At 38.2% G+C, this 21404-nt stretch overlaps 2 protein-coding genes and 2 long non-coding RNA genes across 4 annotated transcripts in view; 2 read left to right on the top strand and 2 right to left on the bottom strand.

Moving 5' to 3' along the window:
• Positions 1 to 11: 11 nt before the first annotated feature.
• Positions 12 to 2968, bottom strand: LOC144181090 (mesoderm-specific transcript homolog protein-like). The gene is made up of 11 exons (XM_077709382.1): positions 2610 to 2968; positions 1830 to 1909; positions 1684 to 1761; positions 1479 to 1615; positions 1343 to 1401; positions 824 to 864; positions 682 to 752; positions 510 to 611; positions 366 to 442; positions 238 to 301; positions 12 to 169 (listed from the first exon to the last, which is right to left on the bottom strand). Exons 1-11 carry the CDS (start codon positions 2890 to 2892, stop codon positions 52 to 54), a joined length of 1110 nt encoding a protein of 369 aa, XP_077565508.1. The 5' UTR covers positions 2893 to 2968; the 3' UTR covers positions 12 to 51.
• Positions 1995 to 5547, top strand: LOC144181092 (uncharacterized). The gene is made up of 8 exons (XR_013324608.1): positions 1995 to 3017; positions 3351 to 3405; positions 3482 to 3656; positions 3855 to 3936; positions 4899 to 4979; positions 5070 to 5154; positions 5216 to 5301; positions 5356 to 5547. It is a non-coding gene; the product is annotated as an uncharacterized LOC144181092 (long non-coding RNA).
• An 8-nt stretch (positions 5548 to 5555) lies between these two features.
• Positions 5556 to 8391, bottom strand: LOC144181088 (uncharacterized). Its single transcript, XR_013324607.1, has 4 exons — positions 7375 to 8391; positions 6787 to 6850; positions 6448 to 6700; positions 5556 to 5628 (listed from the first exon to the last, which is right to left on the bottom strand). It is a non-coding gene; the product is annotated as an uncharacterized LOC144181088 (long non-coding RNA).
• Positions 8392 to 16743: 8352 nt separating this feature from the next.
• slc38a4 (solute carrier family 38 member 4) overlaps positions 16744 to 21404 on the top strand; it is a 28387-nt gene continuing 23726 nt past the window's right edge. Inside the window, exon 1 of the mRNA XM_077709378.1 lies at positions 16744 to 16891. The gene's annotated coding sequence lies outside the window, so the exon portion shown is untranslated. The remainder of the gene's footprint in view (positions 16892 to 21404) is intronic.

Below are 21404 nucleotides of genomic sequence, written 5' to 3'. Positions count from 1 at the left end.
CCAGATAAAAATGTCTTACAAAACTATTTATTTGCTCATTGATTCTCTAGATCAAAATGAGTGAATGAAGTTAAAATAAGCGTTAAGGAAGCCCGTGGGATCTTCAAGTTGCGGGTAATGACTGATGTGCTCATCTAGCACGCTGACGGTCGACCTCCGCACTAGCCGCCTGCGAGAAAAGCACACAAACACGTTAACTAGACCGGAACGGCACACCTGGAATGGCGGAAAACTTACCGGTAATGCTGGATAAATTGTGGGTGGGGGTTAACTGGGTCCAGTGGGCCATAAATCAGGTGCACTGGAAGACCAGGACGTCAAGGCATCACAGAGAGAACTACATTGTATGGCGCGATGTCACCTACGTGGCACTAAAGTGGAGGTAAGTGCGCCGACCCATCTTTCTCTGTGCTTTAATCTCTGGTTGATGTACTGTAGAACACTGAAAGAGAAAAAATGTCAATTGAAGAGCTGCTGATTTCCAACATTCTCATCAAGTGGAAACACACCTGTCCAAAACTAGGTTGCCGTCGTTGTAGCGTAAAGAAGTCCACATGTCCCAGAACTCCGCATCGGTCGGCTGAGTGTACGGTCCGAAGACCTCCGCGATCCTGCGTGTGAATACAGAAGCAGTCAAGGTGAGGTTCTTTGGCATAGGATAAAAATTAAATGAGCACTAACCCCTTTTGGAAGATGTAGTAGTTAGTGAGCCGCATGAGGAAGGGAGCCAAAAACCACGAGTCTTTGAGAAGCTTTTAAAAAGACCAAACAGATCTGGCTGTTGTGTCGAATTCCATTTGCAATAGGACCAGGCGGGACTTACCATCTGCAGCAGGCGAGGGTGATGAGTTTCGGGAAATAGACCTATTGGAGTCAATCAGAATAAAGCACTGGGGTTAATTAAATACGCTATAGAGCAGGGGTAGGCAAACTACGGCCCACGGACCACAAATGGCCCGTCAGGCTTTTTAATCCGGCTCGCCAACGTTGTCCAAATTTATTTTTTCCCAAGATGGCGCCGTTACACGGAAGCCAGTGGCAGTAGCTCTCTCCACTCTTTGTTTTTCGTGTTTTACAGCCCCTCTATCTTTTTTAAAATTACATTTTAATATTTCTTAATACATTCCTTTTTACTTTACTTTGTACTTTTTACTTTAATGATGAGTATGTTAATACTTTAGGCCTTTTTTTCTGTTAATGTTTCATATGTACTGTTAACGGACGCACTTTTTTATATGTATCATATCTTATGCTGACCAAGCCCATCTGTCAAATTTTTAAAGCCAATGTGACCTCCGGGCCGAAAAGTTTGCCCACCCCTGCTCTAGAGCTAGATACGCACCTCCATTGGAAAGGCACAGACTGTTGATGGTCAAGTGACCCGTGCGGTTCTGGTTGCTCCTGTTCAAATGACAACACACTCAAATGTGTGTCCAATGTGTGTAGACCTCGCCAAAAGTAACCATGGTGAAGTGGACCTGTATAGAAGCTCCAGGGCCACTGTATCACCGTAGTCATGTGACAGCAGGTTGATGCGCTGGTTGGCCAGACCCAGGTGGGCCACCAGTGTCTCCACTGCACTGGCCTGCTCGAAGATGGAGTACTTGTGCGGTCGCTGAGTGGATTAGTAGAAGAAAAATCTGTAGTAACATTTAACCAAATGATTGATGATGATTCACTTACAGGTTTGTCACTGAAGCCAAAGCCCAAGAAGTCCAGTGCTATGACCCGGTTGAATCGCTGAGTGAGAGGCTCCCAAATCTGTTGTGGCAATTGTGTTTTTTTGAAAATGGAATCTTTTCAAGCAAAACCTGTCACGTGGCTCCAACCTTGTACCAGTCGTAGCTGGACGTGGGGAAACCGTGGAGGAGGACCACCACGTCAGAGCTTCCCAAGGCGCCGCGAGAGTCTGTTGGGGAGACGGCGCAAAAGGATCAATGCTTCATGCACTACTTGAATGCGGTACAGTTTTAGTCCATTTTTAATTCACTGGCCTACTTTGGCAGTTCATCCAATCTATTTTGAAAATTAAATGAATTAGATTATCAATAATAACATCTTGTTTTCAACAGTGTGAGCGTTGGTAGTACCTCAACAAATGCCTTGTGCCAGGGGTCGGGAACCTTTTTGACAAAGACAGCCATAAACAATTCATATTTTCAAACATTACTCCTTGAGAGCCATACTCAGAATTTAAAAGTAAAAATACATGAAAATGTGAGCATTTATTTATTTCACCACTTTGAAAGTAAAAAAAAGTCTGAATTCTTTACATTATTTCACTGTTGCTAATCAATGTGTATCAATGGGAGTATGCATGCAGAAGAGTAATGAAAATTATGATTTTTAAAATTGGAGTCATATACACCCATCTAAAGAGCCACACACGGCTCCCGAGCCATAGGTTCCCTACCCCTGCATTGTGCAAATATTAAACAATGCTCCAAACTACCAAAAAAACGACATAGTATAGTAATATTTTTCTCTTAAAAAAAAACGACATAGTATAGTAATGTTTAAATCACACCTATTTACCCGGTGAGGCAGTGGTGATGAAATACAATGCCTGTTTTGGAGGACTACATTTTAAATAGGAGGGTTTTACATACCTCTGTAGAAAATGTCCTTGCCCCTAAAGCTGAAGCGTCGGCCGGCATTATGCCACTTGACCAGGGCAGGTGACAGCTGAGGCGGCGGAATATGCAAGTAGACAGCCAGCAACGGGATGCACATCAAGCCGACGTGGAGCCACCATTCTCTCATTGTCACGGCATGAATGGGAGCAGCAAAACTTGAAATCAAATGGACATTGTGGACTATTAATGCTACTTTAGCATTAGCCAGCTCAAGCGTGTTCAAGATAAACGCCAATGTCGCTCCACCAAGCGACATCAAAATACTCGAGAGCCTTGTACGGGACTTTAACTCGTGGAAATAACAACAAATACATTGCGAAAAGCGATTACAATACTTACTCAAACCACATTAACGCGAAGAGCCTGGAACAACATTTAGGAGTAAGTTTATCGAAAGATGGAGTACTCTTATTGATTTCATTGTAACCCTATTTGATGCAAAATTGCCTTAAGAAAACCATTATTTTTACTAAATCCCGCCAAAGATTGATATATATAGATTTTTATCGTGTTTCAATATTCCCAAAAACTGCCTAGAGAGACAACGTCTGTTAAAAATAGCAGATCTTTGTAATCCCACGTGGATCACCGTGCATCACGTGATAAGGATTTTTTTATATCTATAAAACCTTTAACAAACAAATATGGATAAGAAAACACATTGCAACCTTGGAATTTGTAATATGTGAAATTTGGGACTTTTCTCTGCTGCAGGTCCTTCCGGTCCTTCACTGTGATGGACTTTGTGGGATTCCAAAGAAATGACTTGGTGAGTTGTGGGCGTGGCCTTTTTATAGAACCTTGACGAAGTCACAGATCTATTTTTTTGTGTCTATGTTTAATAGGCGTGGCCGAGGTTAGAGTTTAAATAACCGACACCATTTTCTAAAATGGCTGATCAGCCGGAGGCTGTACGCGTTTGGACTGCTGTCCTGCTCAAGATTGACCATTTCTCGAAGAAAGTCCCGATAAACCCCCTTCCAGGACAATGCAGCGCGTTCGGTACTTTGTCTTTTGGAGGTTTCGTAGCCCCTTTTCTCATTTTCAGAGTGCGTTTTGACGGGAGTGTGCTTCATGGACGTGATGTAGCTCCACGCCGATGCTAACACAAATGTTTGCTAGCAAGTTAGCCAACTTGCTAGCAAACATTTGTGTTTGCTACATTGCGTTACCTGTAGCTCTTGATGTCTAAAAAGAAATCCTTCCATTGTGTTTCAGTCCCTCAACGATCACCGACTGCTGGGAAACATCAAGAATGAGGACAGAAGGAGCAGCTTGTCGACGCCATAACGAGCTGTTGGTCAGTAAAGTCAGTCATTTCTTAATGGTTTCAATTTCAGCTATCCATTATTTTTAAATACTTTCTATTTTCTCTAACCATATAACGATTAAACGTCAGCGTTCAGTATTCAAAGCTTTGCACAATTGGCTTGTTTTTTATTAGAAAAAAAAAAGACTTACTATACCATGTCGTTTAAAAAAAAAGCTTTACTATTCTGTCGTTTTTTAAGAAAAAAAATACCCAAAAATGCCCAAGTGCAATTGGCTTTTTTTTATAATTTCAATAGCAACAACACAAATGCCTTCAGTGCAGGTGTAAGGAGTAAATGGTACACTTAAAGAATATGTACCTTTTCCATTCACTAAATTGAAAAAAAATGAAGATTAGTTAGAAAAATTAAAGGAATAATAAGAGCATTACATTTATTAATTGAAGGATAAATAGTTAGAGAAATAAATACTTAGAATTGTACTGACATTAAAAGACTTACTATACTGTCGTTTTTTAAAGAAAAAAAATCCCCAAAAAGCGTTGTGCAATTGGCTTAGTTTTTTTAATAGCAACAACACAAATGCCTTCAATGCAGGTGTAAGGAGTAAATGGTGCACTTGTAAAATATGTACCTTTTCCCTTCATTGAAGAAATAAACATTAGAGCATAAACTTAAAATTGTACTGACATTAAATGTCTTTAAAGAAAAAAATCCCAAAAAGGCTTTGTGCAATTGGTCTAGTTTCTTTTTTCATTTTTAATAGCAACAACACATGCTTTCAGTGTAGGTGTAAATAGTACACTTATAGATTATGTACCTTTTAATTTTAAATGTGGTCTTGATAAAACAATCAACAATAGCTTGGTTATTTTTGACCAGTTTAAATAAAATAAGTGCTGGGTGTTAAACCTGAACCCATCTCCAAACTAAAAGATCTGGGGTAAAATCTTACTTGCACCTCACTTTGTGTATTGACCTTTTTTTTCAGAACTCCACCCAAGGGGGACCATGTTTCCTACCTATGTACAGATAGGCCCAGACACCCAGTCTACATTTTTCAAAATAAAAGGTAAGACTTTGCAAATGTTTTTTCAAAATAAAAGGTAAGACACTGCAATGGTTTCCTATTTAACTTTGTGTATTGACCCCCTTTTTTCAGAATTCCAGCCAAGGGGACCAGGTTTCCTGCCTATTTAGAGATAGGCTCAGACACCCCCCATTGTGAGATATTTTCAAAATAAAAGGTAAGTTCTTGTGAATGTTTTTTTACTTAACTTTGTGTATTGACCCCTTTTTGTTTTTCAGAATTCCACCAGGAGGTGGAGAAGATTTGATTTTACGATGCTGGAACACCAAGGGGAGCTAATCTATTAAGTTTTTCAAAATAAAAGGTGAGCCCTTCTCATTGTTTTTTCAACTAACTGTGTACTAACCCCCCTTTTCAGTTTTCGAATCTTCTCCACCAGGGGGTGGAGAAGATTCGATTTTTTACGATGCTGGAGCACCAACGGGAACCAATCTACAAACTTTTTCAAAATAAAAGCTGAGGCTTTTATTTTCCAGATTTCCTGCTGGTGACTAGAGGAAGTGTTTGTTCTATCTCCAAAGTTTTTCAAAATAAAAGACCTTGCAAAGTATATTTGTCTCTTTATTAACAGGAAAATGGTTTACATCTTGCACTTAGGAGTGTTGATTGGTGTAGTCAGTCTTATCTCCACCTGCAGACAAAAAAGAAAAGTACACTTAGACATATTAAAGGAACAAAATTGTTAGAAAATAAACTTATAAATCTAAGGATAAAAAATACTTGGGAGTAAAAACAAAAATAATAAACATTTAGAAGAAAAATGAAGATAAGGAATGAATACTTAGAAGAAAAACAAGAGGATAAACACATAGAAGAACAATGAAGTTAAGGAATAAATACTTTGAAGAAAAGAGGATAAGCACATAGAAGAAAAATGAAGATAAACAAGGAAAAACGGGATGAAAAATATTAGAGGATAAATATATAGCAGGCAAACAGGATGAGGAAATTTGAGGATAAACAGATAGGCAAAATACTTAAAAGAAAAAAACAGAAAAATTAAAGATAGGAAAAAATAGAATTAGAAGATATATAAAACAATACTCAAAGATATACTAGAAGATAAATAGTTGAAAAAATGAGGGTTACACTTAGCAAATCTGAAATATTAGAGAAACTACAGAAGATCAACAGGATGAGAAAATTTGAGAATAGATAGGAAAAATGCTTAGAAGAAAAAAAACAGAATTGAAGGACAATGATGAGAAAAATAGGATAAATAGATAGGAAAAACTGATTTAAAGAAGGAAAAATAAAGGATTGAAGAATTAGAGGATATAAACTTAGAAGATAATAAGAAAGAAAAACAAAAGATAACAAAGGATTGACACTTAGCAAATTTGAAATATTATTAGAGGATAAATAGAGAAATTACCAAAGGGATAAACACTTAGAATTACTGACATTAAATGAAGTTACCAATCTTTTATTGGAAAAAAAAGACACTTACCTTAGGAGGTCTAGCTTCTCACTTTGCCAGAAAAATGTGGACTTTTCCTATATAGAGGGCAAAAGTAAATTACATCCAATGAAACCTCACCATGGTGGATGGATATAGGTCTCAGTCACACAAGATTGTAAAGATGCTTTAAGATTTTATTTGAGTTGCATATTCCACAAACAAATACATTCTCCTTCCAGAAGCCAGAATTCTTCAAGTGGGGAACTTGCAGGAGACCTCCCCACAGAGTCTGGACGCCAACCTGTTGCGTGCAATAACAAGAAAAAGACACTTAGAATATATAGAGACAGGACATTCAATAGATAGGCTTAGGTGCTCTAGTTTTACCTTGATCTGGCGCAGTTTCCACTCTTCACCACAAGGGGGTGATGGGAGGCGCTGCAACTTAATGCTAAAAAAGGATAACTTGATTTAACCAAGCTATCTGGAAGTTGCCAAACCATTATTATAGGAAATGGAAATCTTGCAATTGAATAAACGATCAAAATAAGTTAGTGAGTGCTACGCGATGACGTTGACGGCTAACTGAAAGAGTGGCTTAACAATGTTTGTATCAATGGTTTTTTTTTGGGTGGGGGTAGAAAACATAAGAATTGCAAATTGGAAAGGAGTGTTGAGCATTCGCAATGAAAACTACCATTGCATACAACACATCAGCATGTTAAAAGTCTTTGAACGCGACTAAGTAAAGGAAAGATAACGAAAAACATACTTTTCAAGTCAAATGGTAAGCGTCGTCGTGACGTGAATGCTAAGCTAACTAGTCACATTACGGCACACAGGTGGGGAGATGGAGCCGAAACTTAAATGTCGACGGTGTGTTCAAACTAGCATTACACGAACAAATCTTTTCGCACTTTAGGCTCAATGGATTCCTAAAAAAATCTACCTTTAGCGTGATAAAAACGCACTTACCTCGTTGGCGTTCTCGTCGATCCGCACAGGAAAGGCTAGTGGAAAGGACTGCATACTGCGCATGTGCGGTAATTAAAACAGATGCGTCGGCAATGGATGTAACCACGCCCATATATTGTCATGCCATATTGAAGAAAACAAGCCTTACTATACTGTTTTCTTTTAAAGAAACAAGGCCTTACTATACTGTCATTTTTAAAGGAAAAAAGCCTTACCATACTGTCATTTTTTTAAAAACAGCCTTACTATACTATGTCGTTTTTTCAAAGAAAAAAGCCTCAATATACTATGTCGTTTTTTCAAAGAAAAAAGCCTTAATATACTATGTCGTTTTTTCAAAGAAAAAAGCCTTAATATACTATGTCGCTTTTTGAAGAAAAAACCTTACTATACTGTCGTTTTTTGAAGAAAGAAAAAAATATCGATGTATATAATACATCTTTTCAGGGACTAAATGTGGTGCAACATTGCCTCCGTGTGGACATTAAAGATATCGCTATTAATTTTTTGGCCATCCTTATTAGACAAATCAATCTTTACCATAATTTCTCGCAAAAATGCCGTATTTGTGGCTAAAAAATGATGACTGAATCGAGGGTAAGGCTTATATGCACACAAATTAGACTTGACATGTACAAAGCGCCTTAACGCAAGACAAAGCGGCCGATACAATTGATTTCAAAATAGAGAAAAGAGAAACAGATAAAATGATAAACAAAATGTATTTTAATGTCTACAAATTAAATTTAAGAAAGAAATAAACCAGATTTTCATGAAAAAACTCACTTTTCGGGGAAATTCAATGATTTTAAGGCAATTTTAAGGGTGCAGCTTATATGCGAGAAAATATGGTTATATCCTCAGTTAGTCTGCTGAAAATAAATTCGACTGTTTTTATCATTAATATTAAAATGTCAGGTTTTGACCTCTCAGGTATTGAGAAGTTGGATTTAAGTGGCTATCTCCATCTAGTGTTAGAGCTAAAAAGTGCAACGTAGGCTGAACTTGTTTAGATCTTGTCATTTTTACTAACCTTTACAATCCATTTGCTTTCCAAGTGGCCAGACAAACACGAGCTTAACGCAGTGGTGTCAAACATACGGCCCGCGGGCCGGATCCGGCCCGTCTGGTGGTTTGGTACGGCCCGGGGAAGAAAGCTGCACTGTATTAAAAAAAAAAGAATTTTCTTTAAATTTTTTAGTTCTTGTATTATCCGCTAGGGGACGCAGTGTTTTAGTACGTGCAGACAACATGAATTAACATTTATTTATGTTCTTGTTATTCTCTTGTTCATAATATATTGTTCATAATGTAAAAGGAAATTTCTTTTAATAAACATTTTGATAATTTACTCATTCTTTGCACTAGTTATTAGTATTAGTGACTAATACAAAGGAAAAGAGTGGGCTTATTGATAGTTCTATGTAATTTTGCAATGAGTTTACTTACTGGTCCGGCCCTCTTGATCTCAAATTAAGCTGGATTCGGCCCGCAGACCAAAGGGAGTTTGACACCCCTGGCTTAAAGTGACAAGCATCCCAGGTGATAAGGCCATGTGCGTCATACGCTAAATAAAAAATACAAAAATGTGATTACATAAAGGCATAGCGTGAGTGCATTTCTCACCTCTGGCCAAAAATACTGCAAGGACAAGAGAGTGGAGGTGAACCAATGGAAATTGGTCATATACTCACTCCTCTTAAGAAGCATATCATTTGAAGGCTTCAAGGTGCCCCTGAAGAAAGAAGGAGGAGGAAAAACAAAACAAAAGTTGATAAGACTCAATCAAAGCTTCAAAATTAGTCATTTAGCAATGTGGTGGAAAAGTACAAGGTGTTGCTTGAAAACTTGCTCGCATGGAAGGAAGCATGTCAGCCTTTGGAGCGGCAACACAATTTGGCCAAACAACTAGCGCATGACGTCCGTCCCATGGGACAAATCCCCATTTGTGTGCTTTGACAAGGGACACTTTCACAGGAAGGAGCGGCGGCGTGCTGACAACCCGGGATTGACCTGCCTGCCTGCCAACTAACCGCAGTTACTGGCAGAAAAACACATCACCTGGGACATTCTGCCCAATATTTTTGGGACAAATGAATTCATAAAAATGCAAAAGCTATTATACATTACGTTCATTTGAAAGAAATGAAAATGTACAAATGATGTATTCTTTCTAACTCTGATAATAGCTCGAGCAGTGCTTTCACAGCAAATTAATTTCAACCCTCAAAAAGTATTTTTATGGCTATAAAACCTCTACTGCAGCTACAGCTGTGACACATAAAAAAATCATCAATAATAACTTCATACAATTGAAATATTATTTAGGAATATAGCCATATTTTACTCACCAAAAATCCTTTTTAACTGTACGCAATATCAATCCTCCTTTCTTTCTTCCTTCTTTTCTATCGCCATCGAAGCTAATGCTGAAAGTTGACCCTATCCTGTCGTATTTCTGGCATTTTTATTCGATTTATTGCTGAAAATTTTTGTTCTTGGGTTTGCGACAGGCTTGCTTGCTTTGGAGGTGTCCGACTTTTCTTAATGATGTCCAGCTTTTTTTTCTTGAAAAGTCTGGAAAATGGCTTGCAAGCTTTAGCTGGCTCATTCTGGCTAGCCAATCATAGTTGGTGAAAGCGATGATGTATCCCTACGCCTGCGAGAAGGCCTTGATGTCACCAAATCGAATTCTGATTGGTTAAAGAAACAGTCTTATCGACGCTTGTTTAATACAGCAGAGCCTGCAGAACTGATTGTGAAGGCCTTGAGGCAGATTTCTGACCCTGGCAACCAAAAAAAAAAGGCTGAATTGTGATTGGTTAAATGCTTCAATATGAAAACACACATCTGGAAGCAGTGCAACCAGGAGGAAAGCAATGAAAAGAATCCAACAGATAATTCGGAATTATTTAATAAAAGTATTGATGGACAAAATATAATATATAATTCAGATATTTCTTAGGCCAGCAGCGAAGGCCTTGAAGGTCCTGACGGCCCACCACTGCTGAAATAACACTAAAAAAGCGATGCCATGCTGCAAAAGCAAAAATTTTCTGTATAAACGTATAGGAATTGAACACGGCAGCATGAGATAATATTCATCTATTCATTATCTGAAGCGCTTTCTCCTCACTTGGGTGGCGGGGGTGCACTCACACTTTTTTTGCTACTTTTCAATGAGCCAACCTCACTGGATTTACTTTGAAAATTCAAGGATGGACAAAGGGATCCTGGAGGGAGGGCCACTCGCTGCACTGTGGGTGACAACTTTTTGTTTTACGGACACAGAGACGAAGCAACGGGGGTTGGGTTGCGAAAACGAGCAGCGCATGACTGCAATCTACTGATTGCACTTGTAACATAGCAAATTTGTGGAAAGGTATCCCATGTGACTTAATGCAGTTTTTGCAAGATCTACTTTTCAAGGAGTTAACTCTGCACCATATATAACTGCCACTGACAAAGCTCAGCAATAATAATGATTATTCATCTTTTTTATTTTCTGAACCGCTTTATCAAGCATTTTTCCTCAAAGATTTACTCTATAAGAAGCCAACGTTGCACCATCTACCGTTTTTTGACAAAGCTCAGCTGTTATGTACAGTACAGACGCTGCTCCCCTACTTACGAACGAGTTAGGTTCCGAGCACTTGTTCATAAGTTGAAAGTGTTCATAAGTTGAAATTGTTAAAATTGAAGTTGATTCAGTGCTATATTTTGTATTATAATTTATGTTTAAGGCCTGTATAAGTATATTGAAGGTTTGTTTATATAAGTGCATTTGTATGTTTAAGACTTGTATAAGTAACCTGCATTGGTTTGTACTGAAAAAAAAACATTGAATAAAATGGAGAGAATACATACAGTACTGTGTATACATACATTAGAGAGATGGAGAGAGATTTACGAGAAAGTGGCCGAAAGAAGCTATCTAATGACAATTGCACAGTTTTCTTCTTTTTTTCATCATAAATGCGGTAGCACTGTATGGCATCATTCAATTGATTTGCAACCTTTGTGCAACGTACAATATTTGGGTCCTGCTGCTTGATCTTTCTGTTTATAAATGGTACTAGTGGAACGATTCAAGTTGTAGTATTCCTGTGCAATGCTCACCACTTTCTCACGTGCATCAAGCTTCTTTATTTTTGCCACTTTGGTTTCAAATGAAATGGCTAGCCTCTTCCTTGCACCTCCCTCACTTTTCAGCCTTTCGCTTTTCACCAAACATATTGAATAATGGATGCACCAGATATTTAATGATAGAAATGAAAAAGGTTCTTTGCGCACTAGAGATACGTCACGCACTTCCGCACTGCAGAGGAAGGTAGATGCTGGGTGAGCTGAGCTCTCACAGCGCCAGGCGTCTGTATTAACGGCGGAAACAAGCATTACTCGGAAAAAGGAGAACATTTAAGACTTTTATGTGCGCCTTATAGTCGTGAAAATACAGTAGTAGTAAACATAGTCACATGAATAACTGGTACAAATCGGTAAAACCAATCATTCATGGCTCAGATGGTTTACATTCGTCGTATTCATGCAGAATTTATTGTCATCAGTTTTTTGATGTACGGTGTTCCCTCGGTTATCGTGGTTAATGGGGACCGGAACCACCCGCGATAAGTGAATTTCCGCCAAGTAGGGATTCCCCTTCAAAAATCCTTAATTTGAATTTAATTCAATTTTTTTTTTAAATTTTTTATTGTGTTTTAAAAAAAAAATCTTTTTTTACCCCCCTGTTTACAGTACACCATATAGAATACGAGTAGAGAGAGCGAAATTCATGTTATAACAAAAAAAACTGTAAAAAATATTGTTTCAATGTAATATTTGTATTTTTTTTCTCCCCAAAAAATCCGTGAAGCTCTGAGTCCGCGGTAGCTGAACCGCGAAGTAGCGAGGGAACACTGTATGTCAACAAACGGCAAGTGGATTCTGCTTTCTCCAAAAAAAATGCAAAGAATAACAAAGCTGTCAAGGACTCCCGCTGCGTCATAAGCGACAAACAGCGTTCACCCGGCGCCATCTGCACATTCCCTGTTTTCGCAAAAACGGATATTGTACACGTGCGTGTCGTGGCGGTGGTCCTCCTAAAACCGGATGACAGTTGGGCGCCTGTTTGGGTTTTAGTCCGTCAACGAGGTGCCTCCGGACCCCTAAAGGGTCCCAAAAACAGATTGCGTAAGGCCTTATGTAAGGGGTCTTCAGAAATTAATAACTGAAGCGGAGAAGCGGAAGAATAGGCAAATTATGGCGAGGCCTCGTGGTATTGTTGTATGAGGGGCACCGCCGATGAATTTGGGAGGGTTTGTTGCTTTAAATTCAAATTAAAATGAAAGAAAAGTCACATTGCTGTCTGAATGGTTAGGACAAGGGTGTCAAACTCGGGTTGGTTCGCGGACCGCATTAACGTCAACTCCATTTCATGTGGGCCGGATTATTTTAGATATAATATTTAGATTTTTTATTTTTTAATTGGATTAAAAGAACTGGATCAAAAGCCGTAATTAGTCAATTTTTATAGATCTAAAGGACATGTCAAAGTGGCGGCCTGGGGGCTAAATCTGGCCCGCTGCATCTTTTTGTGTGGCCCGAGGAAGTCAATCATGAGTGCCGACTTTCTGTTTTAGAATCAAATTAAAATGAAGAGTATAGAGGTATATTAATTTTCCTGATTTTCCTCTTTTTAAATCAATAATTGGAATTTTTTAAATCATTTTTTCTGTGTTTTCAGTTCAAAATCTAAAAATATATTTTAAAAAAGCTAAAATAAACACTGTTTTGGATCTATAAAAAACGGAATATTCAGGGCTTTTAATCCAGTTCTTTTAATCCATTTATAAAAAAAACAATCTAAATATTATATCTAAAATGGTCCGGCCCATGTTAAATCAAGTTGACGTTAAAACGGCCCACAAACCAACATGAGACACCCTTGATCTAAAGCAATGTTTATTTGAGCGTTTTTCTAAGTAATGGAAATTTTCTTTAAATCATGTTTTTCATTTCAAATAGAAACAAAATATTTTTTACTTATGTTCAACATTAAAGTGGAAAACGGAAAATATCTATATATTTATTTTTAGATCTTACAAAATGCGCTTTGAACTAAAAACACAAAAGAAATAAAATTGGATTGAAAATATTGCAATGTTTGATTTAAAAAAGGAAAATCAGGAAATGTAATATACATCTATAACCATTTGAATTTGATCCTAAAACAAAAAGTTGTCACTCATGATTTACTTTCTTGGGCCGCACAAAATGATGCGGCGGGCCAAATTTGGCCCCCGGGCCGCCACTTTGACACCAGTGGGTTAGGGCATCGGCCTCACAGTTCTGGGATCGAGGACCCTCAATGAGTGAAATTTTGTGTGGGTTTTCACCAGGTACTCCAGTTCCAGAAACATGCATGGTAGGCTGGTTGAAAATAGTTGGCTGGGGTCGGCTCCAGCACCCCTTCAATGAGGATAGTAGGTTTGGAAAATGAATAAATGTAAACGATGAGCAACATCACATTGTAAGGAAGAGTGAAGTAAAATGTGTCAATAGAGAATTACTAAACAGAGAATTGACCCAACGACACCAATTCTGCCCTTTGGCAACATTCCTGAAGACGGAATATTCCCACTAACTCTTCCACCTGCTGCCAGACCTTCACGTTCAATGACAAAAGACAGCAAGAGTAAACACATCCGGAAGAATTGGATTTACTAGACTTAGCTTTTCTATTTTTTAAGGCTATTTTTAGAGGTTATCGAAGCAACAAAACAAAAAAAAAATAGTAAAAAGATCCATCTGGACAAACAGTCATTTCAGCAGAGGTGACGAATCTATGTTGGGGGGCTGTGATCTTTTCCTCTAACCTCTTTCCATTTTAAGTGAGTCAAACAGATGTCGGAGAGAAGGGAAAACAGCTAGTGATTATACGGATGGGCCCTCCTGTGTTGTCAAGTTAATGTAAATAGGGCCTTAAAGCACAGATGTATTTGGTAGAAAAGCACAACCAGATCAAGGTACCGTATTTTCACGACTATAAGGCACACCTAAAAGTCTTAAATTTTCTCCAAAATAGACAGTGCGCATTATAATCCAGTGCGTCTTATATATGGAAAAATAGAAAACCAAAAACGAAAAACCACCACTGTCGGATATTAAAAAAACACAAACGCCTGAACTGAAACAATACTGTTAAATATGCAGATGCCATCTTAGTTTACAAAATCTTCCATCATATAGCTCCTCCCCCACTGCAAGATTTTATACAAAAAAATCCAAAACATCAACAATGGCTGGCTCTAGAGGTGACTGTCTAGTCAGTGCTTCATACCTGGAAGTCAATAGCAATTACCGTATTTTCACAACTATAAGGCGCACTTAAAAGTCTTACAATTTCTCCAAAATAGACAGTGCGCCTTATAATACAGTGCGCCTTATATGTGGAAAAAATGTCATTCATTGAGGGTGTGCCTTATAATGCGGTGCGCCTTATAGTCGTGAAAATGCGGTAAAAGGGTAGGAATCAATGTACAGTGTTACCTCGACATACCATCTTAATTCGTTCAGGGACTGAGATTGGATGTCGAGTGCACGTTTCCCATTGAAATGAATTAAAAACAAATGAATTAGTTATAAACCCTCTGAAAATAATACCGATAACAGGATATTGGATTGGAAAAAAATGATTTATTTCTTCTAATACGTCATCTATTAACAAAGTAACACATAACTAGTGGTTTAATAGTAATAAAATGTGTTTAGTAGAAGTAAAATTAGACGCATTTCGCGGAGTGTAGAGACAGCAACATGCTGGTACTCTAATGTATGGAGATGTATTGAAAAGAATTGATTTTCCTTCTGCTGCTGACCTTGAATGCCTTGGAGACATTGAAATGACATGCCGGAATATTTAATCGCTGTCAGCTGAAGGAGTTGTTGCGTTGTCATGTGAGATGCTGTTTTTTTTTTAACATTAGTCATGTATTGGCCATTTTGGGATCCAAAGTTGACTGCTTTATTTTTGAAATGGACTTTGTTTATTTGACCGAGAAATATATTCATATCATAACTACTACTACTACGACTGCTACTACTACGACTATGACTACTACGACTACTACAACTATGACTACTATGACTATGACTACTACGACTACTACAACTATGACTACTACGACTATGACTACTACGACTACTACGACTATGACTACTACGACTACTACGACTATGACTACTACGACTACTACGACTATGACTACTACGACTATGACTACTACGACTACTACGACTATGACTACTACGACTATGACTACGACTACTACTACTACTACTACTACTACAACGACTACTACGACGACTACTACGACGACTACTACGACTACTACTACTACTACTACTACTACAACGACTACTACGACGACTACTACGACGACTACTACGACGACTACTACGACGACTACTACTACTACTACGACTACAACGACGACTACTACTACTACTACTACGACTACAACGACTACAACGACTACTACTACGACTACTATGACTACAACGACTACTACTACGACCACTACTACTACTACGACCACTACGACCACTACTACTACGACCACTACAACTACTACTACCACTACGACCACTACTACTATGACTACTACAACTACGACTACTACGACTACGACTACTACGACTACGACTACTACAACTACGACTACTACAACTACGACTACTACAACTACGACTACTACAACTACGACTACTACAACTACGACTACTACTACGACTACTACTACGACTACTACTACGACTACTACTACGACTACTACTACTACTACTAGGACTACTACTACGACCACTACTACTACTACTACTACGACCACTACTACGACCACTACTACTACTACTACTACTACGACGACGACGACGACTACTACTACTACTACTACTACTACTACTACTACTACTACTACTACTACTACTACTACTACTACTACTACTACGACTACGACTACGACTACTACTACTTTTCTCTATGGACTTCAACAATGAAGTGTTACCGTGATCTCCCAAAAAAAGAATCCACAAAATGAGTTCCCTTGTGTGTTATTGGTGGAAAAGCCCCAACATTTTGTCATGCTACTTCCTCAACTTTATGTAAATAAAGAAGATGAACTCCAAGCAGTTCTCTTGGATTCATCTTGACGTTTTTGCATGGAAGAAACCGAAAAAGCAAAGATTAGGAAGAACTCTTTATGACACTGAGAGGGGGGGTTTTCTGATAGTGGGAGGGGGTTCTGTTGGGGTGTCAGAATAGTGACCCCCCCCTCATCCACCCACTAACCAGCCAGCAATGTAACATGACGCTTCACTAGCTGCCGTCATCACATGGCACATGGAAATTTCCACTCAGACTCCTTGCTTGTTAAATGGGAAGGGTCTCCATCTCTTATTTCCACTAGTCCTCCTCCTCCTGTTCTTGCTGCTACTTGCGACTGCTTTCCACTCAAACTAGGTAATCCCTTTTAAACTCTTTTTAAATGTTTGTATTTTTATTTCACTTTTCCTCCACATGCACTTTTTTTTCTCCTTCACTTCATAATGAGTCCAAAATCGTCAAGTCTTATTGTCTGGAATGTCATTTTTTTTCCTCCCTTTATTTTTTTTAGCTTTAATGTGTAGAAATTTAGACATAGCAAGAAATAGGCATATTTAAAATGAGTTAAGATGTTTTGTTTAGGTGGGAGAGGGTCATTGTTTCCTGCCAGGGAGTCGCCGCCACACGTTAAGAGCGTCTAAGGGGGGCGTTATGATAGAAGCAATTTCGACATATTAACCGCTTTTTCTCCACATTGAAGTATTTTGCGTGGACGTTGACATCCGCCTGCAATAATGATGGTTTTATTATCTAGTGCTGACTATCGTTAGGCTTCAAATTTCTGCTCTTTGTGGGACAAAAACAAAAAGGCGGGGGGGTTCACGTGGCGTGCTGCCACACCGCCAAACACGCTTGTGTCGCCAAATAATGGCGACAACAAGAGCACATTAAGCAATATGCATGACAAGGTTGGAATAGAATAGCTAATAAAGAGGATGATTACAACCATGGCTATCTTTTAAAACAGGACCTTTTTAGCATTTTGTGCTCAAGCACCCCCACAGTTTGGAAAATGCATACTTTCAAACGTCACTTCCAAGTGTTATTGTCGTCTTGGCTTTACAATATTGTGTAGAAATGTTCTAAAATATCCTCCAAATGGGTCTGAAAAGTGATCTCTTAGCAAGTCATTGTATACTTTTAGCTGAAATTTTCCATAGACTTCCATTGTGTTACTTATCAACACAATTCTGGAGCCATGTTTACTCTGGTATTAAGCCAACCCATATGAAGCAATACACCTCGACCACACAAAGACCAGATTCAGTATGAAGAATGTAAAGGACATGGTGGGTATTTTGGACCTACCGTCTCCTTTCCTAAGACTATAAATACATGGCCACCATGCATATACAGTATTGCCCCTTGACCTGCTTTACTGCATAAATGTCTTATACAACCAGCAGCTGTAGTCAGACTGTCCCGTCCCGTTGTGCCCCCCCTCCCAAAAAAAAAAAAAAAACGTGGAAGAGCACATGCAAAAAGTGGACAGAAATGGACTTTTGTCTCCTAGCAATGAGAAGAAATCGATCCAATGTGATACCAGGTTGCGGAAATTATATAATCAAATGCTTCATGGCCTTGGGTTGAAGCTTCTATTATGTTATGCATTCATTTTCTGAACCGCTTATCTTCACAAAGGTGGCAGGGGGGTGCTGGATCTTATCTCAGCTAACTACAGGCTCCAGCCAGGGGGGGGACCATGAATGGCGACATATTACTCATAGAAAAACAATAAATAAGGGGACCAAAATGGGAAATAAACTGATGAAGAAGTAAATAGATGACTTAACTAAGGGAAATACAAGGTACACCAGTTCCACAAGGTAATACTCCCACAAATGATGTCATCGCAAACTGGCATTTAAACGCACAGAGAAGAGCTGATTACAAAATAAGCGTAACTTGTTACGATAGGAAGGGAAACCAGGAGGGACACAAGAGACCCTCAACCCAGAAAGTGACAAAATGACTTGAGAGTCACTAATTAAATTTACAAAAAAAAAGATAATGTGAAAGTACAGTAGTTCTGGAGTGAAAGCTTCTTAAAGCGTTGTCCCCTTTTTATTCTTTTCGTATAGTGAGTCACATAGCTGACTTGAATAGCGTGTTACATGGTCAGGATTTGTGGCACATCCGCAAAAAAATCAAAAAACAGATTAAATTTTTTTTTTGATGGATTCGAGGTAACGACAAATACATTTGGTACTTGAGAAGCAGTGATTTTTGTATCTTTTGACTTATTATGAGTCCAATTGTTGTAAATGAAAGCTCTTATTGTGCCAAAATGTCCCTCTGAAATGTCTAATCGTCATTTCTAACCCTAACCCACACACACACTTTCATTCAAAACATGACTATGTTATGCAAATATTCATCTAAATAATTGCCGTTATTCAATATATGGTAAATGTGAATAACTTTAGGGAAGGGAAAAGGATTCAATTATGAAATTTAGGCTTTTGATCCGACGACAAATGTTGCCAAGAGCCTCCACGATGGTTTTAGTGGCGGTGGGGAAATTTACTTTCCTCTTTTTTGCTCGCCGCTGGCTGGTCCGAGGTCAAGGGTCAACTGCGGGAGCTCGCTGTCTCATTTGATAATCTTGTAAACATGGTGGGATGTTTGCCCCCACAGCTGCTTGGACTATTGACACGCAATTAAGCAATATCACACAAATGGGAATGCAGAATCTGGGAAGCCAAATCTGAAATAGAAGTTATGTTTGCTTTCTCTTCACTCTGTGTATGCGTTTTTCCAAAAACGCTATGGCTAAATGAATGGAAAAAGCATTTGGAGTCATTCTTCAGACCATTTGAAGGGCCAAGAAAAACAGAATTGGACTGCTGCCTGCTCATCACGCTGTAAAGCGAAGAAGTCAGCTGCCACCATAAATAATAGCATTCATGCGTAGGTAGGCTTGACCGTCGGGTTACGTAAGAAGGCCTGCCTGGCAATTCCCAAACGACATATTATTCCGATCAACAATAAACAAGTTATGGTCGAAGTAAAAAGGGCGTGGCGTTGTTAGTATTTAAAAAAAAAAAGGAAAGAAAGAAAAAAAACATGGAAAACTATTCTTGTGGAGTGTATAGTGCAAGCGTGTCAGACTCGGGTTGGTTCGCAGGCCGCTTTAACGTCAACTCCATTTCATGTGGGCCGGACCATTTTAGGTACCGTATTTTCACGACTATAAGGTGCACCGCATTATAAGGCGCACCCTCGATGAATGACATTTTTTTATATATATAAGGCGCACTGTATTATAAGGCGCACTGTCTATTTTGGAGAAAATTTAAGACTTTTAAGTGCGCCTTATAGTGGTGAAAATATGGTAGGTGCTATTGACTTCCAGGTATGAAGCACTCACTACACAGTCACCTCTAGAGCCAGCCATTGTTGATGTTTTGGATTTTTTTGTATAAAATCTTGCAGTGGGGGAGGAGCTATATGATGGAAGATGTTGTAAACTAAGATGGCATCTGCATATTTAACAGTATTGATTCAGTTCAGGCGTTTGTGTTTTTTTTAATATCCGACAGTGGTGGTTTTTAGTTTTTGGTTTTGTTTTTTCCATATATAAGGCGCACTGGATTATAAGGCGCACTGTCTATTTTGGAGAAAATTTAAGACTTTTGAGTACGCCCTATAGTTGTGAAAATACGGTATATTATTATTATTTTTTTAAATAAAAGGATTAAAAGAACTGGATTAAAAACCTTGAATATTCAGTTTTTTATAGATCTAAAACAATGTTTATTTTAGCTTTTTTATATATATATTTTTAGATTTTACAAAATGATTTTTGAATGAAAAACAAAGAGAATATGGATTAAAAAATATCAATTATCGATTTAAAAGGGGGAAAATCAGGAAGTTTCATATACATCTATACTTCTAAAATAGAAAGTCGGCACTCATGATTTATTTTACCGGGCCACACAAAATGATGCGTCGGGCCAGATTTGGCCCCCGGACCGCCACTTTGACACCTGTGGTATAGCACGTTAGAATTGGAAAATGTGACATTGTGGGCTATTGTAGTTTGTAAAATATATGACTAGGGTTAACGTCAGCATCTCACAGATTGAACACTACAAATTGATTTTAAAAAGCCAAAAAAGTTACTGTCGTCACGCCAAAGTTTGCAGATCAGTGCAAGTAAATAGATAAGACAAACAAGGTAAGGACACGTACGGCGCTCGTACTAAAGGCCAAGTTTAGGTGACGCTCATCAGATAGATGCCTTTTGTCTATATGTTTTGCTGTTGACTTTGTCACGGATACGTTCAAAACACGTGCATTTCCGTGACGTAAGAGTTGGGTTGGATGTTTTCATATCCATGATAGATCCCTCCCAACCCTAAAACCTAAACCTTAAACCCTATGCCTATATCTCTATATCTCTATATCTCTATATCTCTATATCTCTATATCTCTATATCTCTATATCTCTATATCTCTATATCTCTATATCTCTATATCTCTATATCTCTATATCTCTATATCTCTATATCTCTATATCTCTATATCTCTATATCTCTATATCTCTATATCTCTATATCTCTATATCTCTATATCTCTATATCTCTATATCTCTATATCTCTATATCTCTATATCTCTATATCTCTATATCTCTATATCTCTATATCTCTATATCTCTATATCTCTATATCTCTATATCTCTATATCTCTATATCTCTATATCTCTATATCTCTATATCTCTATATCTCTATATCTCTATATCTCTATATCTCTATATTTCTATATCTCTATATCTTTATATCTCTATATCTCTTTATCTCCATCTATCTCTATCATCTCTATCTCTATCATCTCTATCTCTTTCATCTCTATCTCTATCATCT

Source organism: Stigmatopora nigra, chromosome 23 (genome assembly GCF_051989575.1).
Source record: "Stigmatopora nigra isolate UIUO_SnigA chromosome 23, RoL_Snig_1.1, whole genome shotgun sequence".
NCBI classification, from domain to species: domain Eukaryota; kingdom Metazoa; phylum Chordata; class Actinopteri; order Syngnathiformes; family Syngnathidae; genus Stigmatopora; species Stigmatopora nigra.
The sequence above is the reverse complement of the archived record's forward strand: the minus strand, read 5'-3'. Positions and strand labels throughout refer to the sequence as shown.